This window comes from Mus caroli, unplaced genomic scaffold, assembly GCF_978045245.1.
Source record: "Mus caroli unplaced genomic scaffold, Mus_caroli_1 scaffold_13, whole genome shotgun sequence".
NCBI classification, from domain to species: Eukaryota; Metazoa; Chordata; class Mammalia; order Rodentia; family Muridae; genus Mus; species Mus caroli.
In genome coordinates this window covers 47,845,483-47,858,684 of record NW_028227268.1, presented here as the reverse complement: position 1 = coordinate 47,858,684, position 13,202 = coordinate 47,845,483, and the positions used below count along the sequence as shown (strand labels likewise).

At 43.2% G+C, this 13,202-nt stretch overlaps 1 protein-coding gene across 3 annotated transcripts in view; it reads left to right on the top strand.

The window, feature by feature from the left end:
• Mettl16 (methyltransferase 16, RNA N6-adenosine) overlaps positions 1-9,233 on the top strand; it is a 50,169-nt gene extending 40,936 nt beyond the window's left edge. For all 3 annotated transcript variants that reach the window (XM_029483855.2, XM_021176308.2, XM_085829823.1), the window contains 2 exons: positions 7,391-7,564; positions 7,709-9,233. In XM_029483855.2, the coding sequence (XP_029339715.1) occupies positions 7,391-7,564; positions 7,709-8,308 (774 nt within the window). In that variant the 3' untranslated portion in view covers positions 8,309-9,233. The remainder of the gene's footprint in view (positions 1-7,390; positions 7,565-7,708) is intronic.
• Positions 9,234-13,202: the final 3,969 nt, after the last annotated feature.

Sequence of the window (13,202 nt, the reverse complement as noted above, 5' to 3'; positions counted from 1 at the left end):
TACAGCCCTAGTGGTTTTAGTTTTTTGGTTTGTTTTTGTTTTTTAATTGAGACATAGTCTCACTATGCAACCTCGGATGGCCTGGCTTGCTATGTTAAACACACTGACCTTGTCTCCTAAGTGCTAGGATTAAAGGCATACACCAAGTTCACTTTAGATTTTCTTTCTTAGAAAAATATTTTTATTTATTGAGATTAGAGAGGTAGCTCAGCAGTTAAAACCATGACTGTTTTCCCCAAGCATCCAAATGAGGTGGCTCACAACTGTCTTTATAATTCCATTTTCTAATGATCTGACACCCTCTGGCCCCCAAAGCACCTGCATACATGTGGTAACACATAAATTCACATAGACATACCCACACACAAATCTTTAACATTATATGTGTGTGTGTGTGTATGTATATATATATATATATATATATATATATATATATATATATATATATATATATATATATATAGTTGGTGAGCACATGCATGTATATGTATATGGGGTCAGAGGAAAACTTGTTGGAGCCAGTCCTCTCTTCCAACTTGAGCCCTCCCTTTACCCCATAGTCAGGCTTGTGGAGCGGTACCTGTACTTGCTGAATCAACTAGACAGGCCGCTTCATAGATTTTCTTTTCTTTTCTTTTTTTTTTTTTTTAGGTTTTTCGAGACAGGGTTTCTCTGTATAGCCCTGGCTGTCCTGGCACTCACTTTGTAGACCAGGCTGGCCTCGAACTCAGAAATCCGCCTGCCTCTGCCTCCCGAGTGCTGGGATTAAAGGCGTGCGCCACCACGCCCGGCTTTTCTTTTCTTTTTTAATGGATTATGGTTCTTGTGGTCTCACAGCTCACACCACTGAGAACACATCCTTTCTATGTCTCTTTTTTAGAAATATTATTTAATGTATATAAATACAATGTAGCTGTCTTCAGATACACCAGAAGAGGGCATCAGATCCCTCTTCTGATACAGATGGTTGTGAGCCACCATGTGGTTTCTGGGAATTGAACTCAGGACCTCTGGAAGAGCAGCTACCACTTTTAACCACTGAACCATCTCTCCAGCTCCTTTCCCCTCTTTTAAATAATTTATTTAATTTTATTTTATGTGCACTGGTGTAAGTGTCAGATCTCTTGGAACCGGAGTTACAATCAGTTGCCATGTGGTTGCTGGGAATTGATCCTGGCTCCTCTGGAAGGGCACACAGTCCTCTTAGCTGCTGAGCCATCTTGCCAGCCCCTGCTTCATAGATTTTTCAAGACAGATATTTGAAGGATTCTAAGCACATGTCTCAGGGTTGACAGCTGGAATTTGGGGGTGAACATCAATTTGGGGGCTGGAGAGATGGCTCAGCAGTTAAGAGCACTGACTACTCTTCCAGAGGTCCTGAGTTCAATTCCCAGCAACCACATGATTGTGGGGGCATTGGGCTATACACAGACAGGCTCGTCTCCAGTCAAGCTGAGATGTTGAACGCTGGGACCCGGTGGTGATAATTTACCTACATGGGACAGAAGGAGTTCTCTCATGTCTCCTGGACCCTGGCTCCTGTCAAAGTTACCACCCCCTCAGCCCCCACAAGAGAAGCATGGTTGGTAATCATGTAGGCAATGCCCCAAGCTTCTGACCTTCAGGCTAAACTCCTCCCCAGTTACCTAGCAATAGACAAGATAGCAGCATACTTTAAGAGGAGCTGTTTGGCCCCTCCTCACTCTCACTCCTCTCTCTTTGTCTTCTCCTCTCCTCTCTCTTCCTCTTACTCTGTAGCCTTTCTTCTCTCTCTCTTTCTCTTTCCCCCTTCTCTCCTCTTGGCCATGGCTGGTCTCTCTCTCTTTTACCTTTTCTCTCCCCTGTCTTTCTATAATAAAGCTCTAAAACCATAGACAGTCTCTGCTCATCAAGGCCCACTTCGCAGACTCTCTCCTGTGTGGGAACCTCTCTCCTTCAGCCCTCTCTCCCATAACCCAAGGGCGACAGGGTGTTCCCCCCAATCCCCCATTGAGGGCTGCCCCTTGTCCACCCCCTCTCGAGTGGGGTCAGTGGCATAGATGCCCACCCATGGCCCAGTGGAAAGTGTCCGGCAGCCCTCCCGCGTCTGCCTGCCCAGAGCATAGGTGGAACTCTGGCCAGATGTGGGTTATCCTCCCTCCCCCTCTTTCCCCTGCCCCCACTTTTTAGTTCCCACACATGGTAACTCATAACCATCTGTAATGGGATTTGATGCCCTCTTCTGGTGTGTCTGAAGATAGCTATAGTGTACTCATATAAATAAAATAAATTAATAAATCTTTAAATAAAAACATCAATTTGGTATTTTATGCTTCATTTTTAAAAATTTATTTATTTATTATATGTAAGTACACTGTAGCTGTCTTCAGACACACCAGAAGAAGGCATCAGATTTCATTACAGATGGTTGTGAACCACCATGTGGTTGCTGGGATTTGAACTCAGAACCTTTGGAAGAACAATCAGTGCTTTTAACGGCTGAGCCATCTCTCCAGCCCAGGTTTCATTTTTTTAATATGTGGTTTTTGTTTTGTTTTAAAATCAGATTTTAGCTGTGAAATTTATTGATGGAATATTGTTGTTAAGAAATAGTTTGGGAAGTGATTGTATGCCTTAGTGCTTATATGTAAGGGTTGGGTCTTTTATTTCTTGTTTGGTTTTTACCTATTTATTTAAGGGTAGGAGTCTGGTGTGGTGTTTCTCCTTCCTCTCCTTGGTTCTGAGATTCCAGCATATGCTTCCACACCAAACTTTAAAATGGTTTGTTTTTTTTTGTTGTTGTTGTTTTTTGTTTTTTTTTTTAAAGATTTATTTATTTATTATATGTAAGTACACTGTAGCTGTCTTCAGACACACCAGAAGAGGGCGCCAGATCTCGTTACGGATGGTTGTGAGCCACCATGTGGTTGCTGGGAGTTGAACTCTGGACCTTCGGAAGAGCAGTCGGGTGCTCTTACCCACTGAGCCATCTCACCAGCCCCTTAAAATGGTTTAAAATGGTTTGTGAACTCGAACCGTACTAGGCTCCATAATAGGTTATAAAACAGATGGAATGGTTAGGGAACTGAGCAAAGAAATCAGAACCTTTTTAGTTCCTTTTAGGTTTGTGGCAGAGTAAAACAAACCTGAAACAATGTATATAAAGACTGTATAAGTGCTGAGGTGAATGACAGGGATAAGAGCATTTCAGAAAGAGACAGGTAAGACTAATCTCAGAAATTACGTTAGAGAGGAAGAGTCGCCCATCTGTTTCTTTGTCAGTTTGTCCTAAGGAAGACTTTGTTGAATGTTCAATGGCAGAGCTTAAGACATACATTGAGGCCCTGCCCTTTGTATAGCACATCACATGCTTTTGGAAGGTTTGCGGTGCTGCATATAGTTTTTATTTAAATACACGTAGCATCCCCTTTTTATTAAACCAGGAAAGTTCTATGGAGAGTTGTACCAGTCCCTGGAGGCTGCACAAAGTCAAACCACAGTCTAATTTTCTAGCCCACACCTTAAGCACTTGGATATTTTACTTATCTAGATTCTTGCCTTTTCCTGAGCCTCTTGTGCCATAACCTCCCTGGGCAGCCTTTAGTCAGAGTCTTGCTTAGGAATCATTCCAGTAGTCTCTCCTGAGAGAATCAGAGTCACCCTAAGTCTAACATTTTGATCAGAGCTCCTAAGCAGGGCATGTACACATGTTCAGTGATAGAATGCTTTCCTAGCATGATGGAATCTGGGCTCCACCCCTCACATCACTGTAGTAATAACAACAACAACAACTATTACTATTATTATTACTTCTATCGATATGAAATTCAGGATATAGGTACAGAATTTATGGAGTAGATACAGAAGAGTATATATTTGCTATAGTAGAGCAGAGTGGAACAGTTTGGCCCTGTCTCAGCCTTTTTGTAAGGTCTCACTCCCAAGATTCTCTTTCTCGTAGTAGTTGCCTCTGTGGAAGTTTTTTTTTTTGTTTTTTGTTTTGTTTTTGTTTTTGTTTTTTTAATTAGCATATACTCCATGGCCCCTTAATTGATTGATGCTGTCTAATAAGGTAGTCAGAAGAATTGAGATTTTGAGACCAGTCTGGGCTATGTGAGATCCTGCTTCAGAAACAGCAACAACAAAATCATTTCATTTGGGAAAATAACTTTTTTTATTAGTTTCTTTTAAAAAGGTGTAAAATTGCAGGGCAGTGGTGGCGCATGCCTTTAATCCCAGCACTCAGGAGGCAGAGGCAGGCGGATATTTAGTTCAAGGCCAGCATGGTCTACAGAGTGAGTTCCAGGTTAGCCAGGGCTACACAGAGAAACCCTGAGGGCGGCAGGGAGAAAGTTTGAAATTTTCTTAGTGCCAGAGACCTATGAGGTTGAGTTTAGCTATCAATTTCTTTTTTTTTTTTTTTTGGTTTTTCGAGACAGGGTTTCTCTGTGTAGCCCTGGCTATCCTAGAACTCACTCTGTAAACCAGACTGGCCTCGAACTCAGAAATCCACCTGCCTCTGCCTCCAAAATGCTTGGGACTAAAGGTGTGTGCCACCACATTTGGGTGGAACTTAATCTCTTTTAATTTCTAAGAATAATGGAGGTCACTGTTAGCATTCAAAGAGTCATAGAACAGAGCGGCTCCCCTATAGCAGAGGAGAAGTGGTAGGATCTTCACGTGAGATCACTCAGCACAAAAGATGGCTGTCTGAAAAGATGATGTGTGGCTTTCCTTTTTGCCATTCTCGTTGTGTGTTGAATAGGCTGTTAGGATGTTGTGAAGTACAGTGGAAAATCCCACTTTTGTCCCTCATCATCCCATGTGCCACTGTCTTTCTTCTCCCCGGCTTACTAGAAACCTTGTTTCAAGCTCCTTGTGTGCTTAGCTCTCAGTATCCAGTAGGAACCTTGTCTATTATCCTGGGTAAGGGAGTGACAGTGTTGCTGTCTTCATGCTGCTATGAACTCCCCTCATCTTGTCTGAAACCTAAAGGACTAGGGACCAGCCTCTTAAAGGTCTACTGTTTCTCAAGGGTAGTTTCTTCTACACGGGTTCAGCTATTCGGGGTTTTTCTTGTTTGTGCTGCTTTTGTTTTTATTTTGAGACAGGGTTCAAGGTATATAGCTCTGGCCAGCCTAAAACTTGTGATTTTGTCTCATCTTCCTGAGGCTTCCATTCCAGGTGCATTTGAGTATTTTTGTTACTGCCTCCCCCATCTCTACTTCATCCCCCTGAAGCCTGCCTCCCCCGGCCCCCTCTCTCTCTGTCTCTCTCTGGGGTATGTGTGGTTTTTGGAAACAGGGCTTTTCTGTGTATCCTTGGCTGTCCTGAAACACACTCGCTAGACCAAACTGGACTCAAACTCAGAAGTCCCCTGCCCTTGCCTCTGCAATGCTGGCATTAAAGGCATGTGCCACCACCACCTAGCTTATCTGAAACCTTGTATTAGTTAATTCTAGTATAGAGAAGTAACAGCTCTGGGGATATTGTTCAGTAATAGAGTACATACATATGCAAGGCCCTGGGTTTGATCCATAATATTTGTCTGTCCCCAATTGCCAAAAAAGAAATTGAAAGATTGTTTCTTAGAAAAATGTTTCTGACATCACCTTACATGTTTCCTAGCATAGGAGCCACTGGCTATTTTTTGAGTGTCTTTGGTGTGGGGTCACTGGTTAATGTGACAAAGCTTCACCAAGTACTTGGATGTATGTACAGGGCCTGTTGGTGTTGCCAGGGAGAACTGGAGCTGGGGCCAGCACAGTTCCCAGGGGTTCTGGATCACAGGGAAAGGTCTTCAACCTGCTTCTCTCTTTGAACTTTCCCTTAGTATCCTCTCCTGGTCACTCTGTACCTTTCGTAATTTTTAAATGTTTTTACTTTATTGATTAGCACAAATCTGTATGTTAAAAGTATGTCTGGCAACCATCCCCAGTCTTTAATTCGGGAAGACAGGCAGTTGGATCTCTGTAAGTTCTAGGCCAGCTAAAACAACGTAGTAAAACAACACTGCCCTCTCCCCCCCAAAAAGGGATATGTGTGTATTTCTTTTTTTTTTAATTAGATATTTTATTTATTTACATTTCAAATGTTATCCCCTTTCCTAGTTTCTCTCTGAAAATCCCATATTCCCTTCCCTCTCTCTTTCTCCCCCTCCCCCTGCTCCACAACCCACCCACTCCTGCTTCCTGGCCCTGGCATTCCCCTATACTGGGGCATAGAACCTTCACAAGACCAAGGGCTTCTCTTCCCACTGATGGCCGACTAGGTCATCCTCTGCTGCATATGCATCTAGAGACACAAGTCCCACCAGGTGTTTTCTTTGATTGGTGGTTTGGTCCCAGAGAGCTCTGGGGGTTCTGGTTGGTTCATATTGTTGTTCCTCCTATGGGGCTGCAAACCCCTTCAGCTCCATGTGTGTATCTTAGCTAAATGTAACTTCAGAGTACCATGTAGGAAATTGTAACTTTAAAGAAATAATTTAATTACTGTAGTGTCACTTCTGATATTTTAAGTGGAACTTGAGTCCCTCTAGTGGGTGGATTTTAATCTGCTTAAGCCCTAGGTAGAAAGTTTGGTGCTTTGGATTCCCATGGCCCTAACTTTCTTTTTTCTTTTTTGTTTTTGTTTTTGTTTTTTGTTTTTTTGTTTTTCGAGACAGGGTTTCTCTGTGTAGCCGTGGCTGTCCTGGAACTCACTTTGTAGACCAGGCTGGCCATGAACTCAGAAATCTGCCTGCCTCTGCCTCCCAAGTGCTGGGATTAAAAGCGTGCTTCACCACCGCTCGGCTGTCCCTAGCTTTCAAGTATAATGTTCTCATTGGTACTGGTATCCTGCGTGCCCAGCTTACAGGCAGTACATGGTCTGGAACCAACTTCTTCCATTCATCTGATTCTCAGTGGCCCCCATCATTCTTGGCCTGTGTGGTTTTTTGTTTTTGTTTGTTTGTTTGTTTTAAAGAGGATTCTTGGGAATCAGGTGTACATCTTAAGGCTTGTATTATCTACATTTTACAAACTAAGCTATCACCCTTGCCTGTGTGTAGTTCATTAGGGACATGCTTGGGGCACCACAGCTAGAAAAGGTGATTTAGTGTGGAGAATATCTATACTGATAGCTGGAATATAGCAAAGGTGATAGGATTTGGAGTTTGAATCCCAACCTGCCATTATTAATGGTGCGACTCTGAGCTATAATGACATAGCTTGCCCTTTTTTTTTTTTTGTAAAGTGAAGGAAGTGGTAAAGTTTTCTCCCAGAGCTGGCTTCAGCATCAGAAAGAGCATGCACATAGGCCTTTGTGTTTCCTGCCCTGTGGTTGGGAACAGAAACCCTGACATGTCCCAACTCGTGTCCACTGTAGTGCACTTTATTAATTGTTGGGATAACTTTCTTCTTTTTTCTTTCAGTCACCTCCAAGTAAACGAAGAAAATTAGAAAAGCCAAGGAAACCCATTACTTTTGTAGTGTTGGAGTCTGTGATGAAAGAATTATCTCTCAAAGCTTCATCTTTGGGCTCTGAGACAGCGGAAGGCATAGTGGTTGTAACAACGTGGATAGAAAAGATCCTGACTGATCTGAAGGTGCGTGACCAGCACACTGATGGAGCTTTACCATCATGATGGGGGGGGGGGGGGTGTTTGTGTGTATATTTGTTTTTTATTGAAGGAATTTGTTAAGTAGTGACAGGTGATTTCCTATAAAATTCTGGTTTTTCTTCCACATAGGTGCAACATAAGAGAATTCCCTGTGGAAGAGAAGAAGTTAGCCTTTTCCTGACAGCCATAGAAAACTCTTGGATTCATTTAAGGCGGAAGAGAAGAGAGCGAGTGAGGCAGCTGCGGGAGGTGCCTCGGGCTCCTGAGGACGTCATCTTAGCCTTGGAAGAGAGAAAGTCCACTCCCAAAGAGCTGAGTAGTGGCCAAGACGTGGCCCACAGCCCCCAAGAGAGCGCCCTGTGTGGGCTTGATGTGCCGGGAGGCGAGGCTGCTGCTGATGGAGGCCATTGTCTCAGCCAGAAGTTACTGTGCCAGGAGGAGACTCCCGAAGCCACGGAGGATGAAAGGGATGAGGAAAGGGGAGGGATGGAGGCCATGGAAAGTTGTAAAGGCTCCAGCAATGGAGCCGAGGACGGAGAGGCTTCTGAGAAGGGGGATCACCTGGATGGAGCGGCCGGACGTTACCTGTTTAAGTGTTTAATCAACATTAAGAAGGAAGTAGACGATGCCTTAGTTGAAATGCATTGGGTTGAGGGCCAGAATAGGGATTTGATGAACCAGCTTTGCACTTACATACGTAACCAAATTTTGAGGCTTGTTGCTAGTTAATTCTTAATTTCTTCTACAGTTAGAAAAGTGTCTGTATGGGGCTAGGGATATGATGCAATGACCTTATGTGCTTAGTATCCAGAAGTTACCCTGTGTTGAGTCCCTTACATCTAACATCATTACAAGGAAAAAAGAAAACCCATATTATAAAATAGCTTGCTTTGGAGGTAGAGCCTATTGGGAGGCCAGCAGAATTTCACCACTGGTCCATTAGTGACACCATGTGGAATCATCTTAAAAAACACAAATTTGGTTGGATGTGCTCTGTGGCACTTGTAACCCCACTACTTGGAGACAAAGGCAGGAAGATGGCTATGGGTGTAAGGCCAGTCTGTGCTACAGAGACAGACACTCGTCTAAATAAAAAGAAGGAAAAAAGAAAGCATCAGTGGATCCATTTTTAACCCTTCCCCTCTTCACAGCAGCTAGACCTAGGAGGAGCAGATCAGCTCAGCCAAAGGGGGCTCCGGTGGCATCTGGTGTGGGTCAGGGCTGCCTAGAAAGTGTCACCAAGGGTTGCTTGGTGACAAGGGCAACAGTGTTCTCCAGTAGAGGCTCTGCTCATGGCTGCCTTCAAGATACCTGCTTTCTCAAGGAACCAAAATTGAGCAAGCTGGTTTCCAGAAAGGAGCTAGCCTGTTGATAGGTGACGAGAGTGTCAGGGAGAGACATCTTAGTCAAGCCAAGGAGTGGGCCTGTCTGGGGAACACACGGGAAGCTGCACGTTCATCGCTCACCGCTATTCTGACATTGCCTATTTCAGAACCAGAGTTGAGTAAGCAAAACTCTTGAGATGTAGCTGAGGCACAACAAAATGTACCCGCCAGCCCACCGACAGCATTGTTTTGTAACAATTGTACTGCCTTTTTTTTAAAATGTGAAATGAAATCTTTTGGTTTTTAATATAAGACTTAATAATTGAAAACTATTGATCCTGTTTGAATCCTGGAATTGGGGAAATACTTTCTTGGGTTTAAGTTGGGTAGATGGTTGATGTGACAAATGAAGAACTAAGTAAGGTCTATGTGTACTAGGTGGGGTGTGGGGGTGTCACTAGTAGAACGTTCACCTCAATGTATGTAGGCCCCGAGTTCCATCCTCAGAACAATAGAAAACAGGTGTGGTGTGGTTAGACTGGAGTCTTCTATGTTGACAGTTACTTGTTGACCAAATCCTGCTTTTTGGTGGCTGCCCTTGTCACTCTCTGACTGCTCATCTGCTAACATTGGACAATACTGTGCCCAGAGTAACCATATGTGAAACACATTTCTAATGGGAATGCCAGAGTTCCGCAGATCTCTCTGAAGAAATCTCAGCTTTGTTCTTCTGTGTCTCAGAAACAGTCTGTTGTACTGGATTCTTGACTAGCTGCCTAGGGTTCAATAGGGCCAAGCTGGTATCGTTCCTGATACAGTGCCTGAGCTCTTTGCCATCCATAAAGCAGTTAAGCTCCATTTCAGAGGTGGCTCTACTTTTTGGCAAAAGTATAAGGAAATGTAAATAGTGCAGTGGGGTTGAAAGCTGGGAAAGAACATTTTAGCCATGGTCTTCCAGAGATGCTAGGAGCATGTTTTCTTCCCACAACCCTTCCCCCTGGAGATCTGATCTATGACATTGTGATCAGAAACCAACTTAGGAAAAAAAAACACTGTTCTAGACAATTTATCCATCCATTGGGCAGCATGAAGAAACCAATATCATAAACTGTTCCCAGATTGAATTCAGGGCCTTAGATTGCCTACATCCAGTAATTATGTCGATTTGGGAGTATGTGTATGTGAGTGCAGGTGCTTGCAGAGGCATCAGATCCCCTGGAGCTGAAGTTCCAGGCAACTGTGAGCTACCTGGTATGGTGCTGGGAACCAAACTTGGGTCTCTGCAAGAATAGTTCGTACTCTTAGCCAACTAGCCATCTCCCCAGCCCCTGTTGTTGCTTTTGAGACAGGGTCTCATGTATCCTCAGGCACGGTGTGTGTCTGAGGTTGAATTTAACATTCCTTTCTTCCACTATCTGTATCCTTTGTGCTGGAATTACAAGTCAGTTATGTGGTACTAATGCTCAAGTGAACCTGGGACTTCTGTGTGCTGGGCAAATGCTCTCTCAACTGAGCTGCATCCTCAGTCGTCAAATCTAGTTTCCTTAATGAAATCCTGGGATCTCTGAGCTCAGTGGCAGTTAAGTGCCAGAGAACCTGGTAGATATTTAATAAATAATAAATGTTTGTTTCATCATAGGTTAGCAGATGTTCAGTGATTTTGAAACAGAAATGGCTAGAGGTACAATTGTGGTAGAACATTTGCCTAGCATGCACAGGGCCCTGAATTCAATCCTTAGCACTGCAAAACACACAAGTTACTTAGGAGATTGGCCTTCTAGCGGCTAATAGTATTTTCATGTTTTCTCCTGGTCTTTCTGTAGGTGTATGTGGTTATTTTGAGTTGTATTATTTTGTTTAACTTTCTGTTTTACTTTTTGTTTAACTTAGATTTTTTTCATGTTTTTATAATTATGGTTTTTTTTACACATTTTGCCCATTTAGAATGCCCTTCCAGCACAGTATTGACTTTTGATCATGCCTGGTTGTTAGAGAACACTCTTTGTTACTGGAGTTAGAAAAGTTGACTCTGCATCTGTGTTTCGTTCCTAGGGTTGAGACTCTAAATGGAGAAGGCTGTATAGATGCTAAGATAATGTTCCCAGAATTTGAAAACGTTTGACAAGAGCAGTATCGCTATGGTCTTTGAAAAAACTAGAGCTATGAGTATCTTTGCATTTTTGATCGCCATTTTTTCTTGCATTGTCTAATGAGATGACATTGTTTTGTTTCATTTCTCAAGACAGGGCTTCTCTGTAGCCCTGACTCTCCTGGAACTCACTCTGTAGACTAGGCTGGCCTTGAACTCAGAGACATCTCAGTGCTGGAATTAAAGGTATGTGCCACCACCACCTGGCAACCTTGAAGACATTTTAAAGGGACATCTGAGGATCTGGTTATATATGTGCTTTCTAATTAAAGAGAAGCTTTTTAAAGAAATGAGTTACGTGCTGTGGTATAGAATGACTCTGCTTAAGTGTCTAGAGTCAAGTTTGTGTTGGTGCTGGTGGATTGATATGAAATTAAATCTTTGTGGTATTATCTTAAATTCTATTCTGGTCCCTGGAATTGGCTTCTGATCTCCTGATAGCTAAAGTGGGAACAGAAGCTGAACTTGTTTTCCAGTGAGAACTGAGGTGCTTTTGTTTAGAATCTGCTGGGTTTTGTCAGTGTGGTTCCTTCACCCCATCTGTGCTCAGCTGTACCTACATTAGAGCTTTGCTGTACTTTGAGACCATGTTGGCAACTCTGAGGAGGACTTTGTGCTAACCTTAAGTGTTCAGGTCGATTAGTTAATTTTAGAAAACAAACCCTTCCTTTTCGTGATGGAAATCAAAGCTGCTGTGGTCCAACAGGAGTAACTGGCCAGGTGTGGAAAGATGTGAAAGTCCCATGCAAAGGCGGCCCAAGGCCATTTTGTTTTATTTTGTTTGGGTTTTGAAACAGGGTCTCATTCATTCAGGCTGGCCTCGAACTTTTGAGGTAGCCGAGGCAGGCACTTAACTCCTGGTTCTCCTGCCACCACTTCTGCACTTTCTGGGCTTACAGATGTTGCCATCTTATGTGGTTTTATGTGGTTCTGGGGATTTAACCCATGACTTTGTTAGTGTAGGGCAAGTCCTGTACAGCCTGAGCCTTATCCCTTATCAGAGAAGGGAGTAAATGCTGACTGTGATGACCTCCCTGTAAGCTCAGCATGTGGGGATTGGAAGGAAAAGCATCAGAAGTGGAAGGCTGAGGTAGAGTTGGTCTTGCCTCCATTGTGAGTTCAGGGCAGAGGGAGTTGTGTGAGAGAGATGCTGTCTCTTCATAGCTTTCTTAGCTTGCAGCACTTTCTTCTGGAACCACACGGGGGCACCTTCAGATCCTTTAATCATGATCCTGAACTTCACTGTGGGAGTGGATAAAGTTATATCCATATCTATGGAATTTTCTTTAAATATCCAGTTGTATCCAGAGAAGTACTTATGTAAACAGGTATATTTTCACACACAAAAATTTAAAAGGGAGTATAAGGAAGAATAACAGTTACTCCCTGCAGTCTTTATTTGGCCTGATTCCTTTGAAATGGTCTGTGTTTTTAGTCTCGCCTGAGCAGTTTTTCTCTTTTTCACCTCTGTTGACTCTAGAATATACTCATATTGGGCCTGTCTTTTGGATCCATTTCTTTTCTTTTTTATTTTTTTTTAAAGATTTATTTATTTATTTATTTATTATATGAGTACACTATAGCTGTCTTCACACTCCGGAAGAGGGCGTTAGATCTTGTTACGGATGGCTGTGAGCCACCACATGGTTGCTGGGATTTGAACTCGGGACCTTCGGAAGAGTAGTTGGTGCTCTTAACTGCTGAACCATCTCACCAGCCCTGGATCCATTTCTTAAATTGTTGTGGGGTTAATGAGGATCCCGGGGGGGGGGGGGGGCTGGTAGTGACTTGTCAAAAGCTCAGTGCTCCAGGACTGGTAAGACAGATCTCCTAGAGAACTGAGTTTCCATCTCGCTCTGGATGTGATCTTGTTGGCAGGCTAACATGCATGTGTGATGTTCTCATAGGAAGAGTGGTGTGGGTTCTCTGTTGTTTGTTTCTATAAACTAGTTGGGCCTTTTTTTCTTAAGGATGCTTCTGTATAGGTTAGAACGTGCATATGACTGGCCCTGTATGGTTGTAGGCTCAAGGAGAAACTCTTTGTTATGGTACAAGGTCAGGATCAGCAGTGACCCTTGCATGCTGTTTACAAACTTTAGTTACTGCTCCTTGAGTATGGAGGGGCCTCAGGGGCACCATCAGGAAGGGG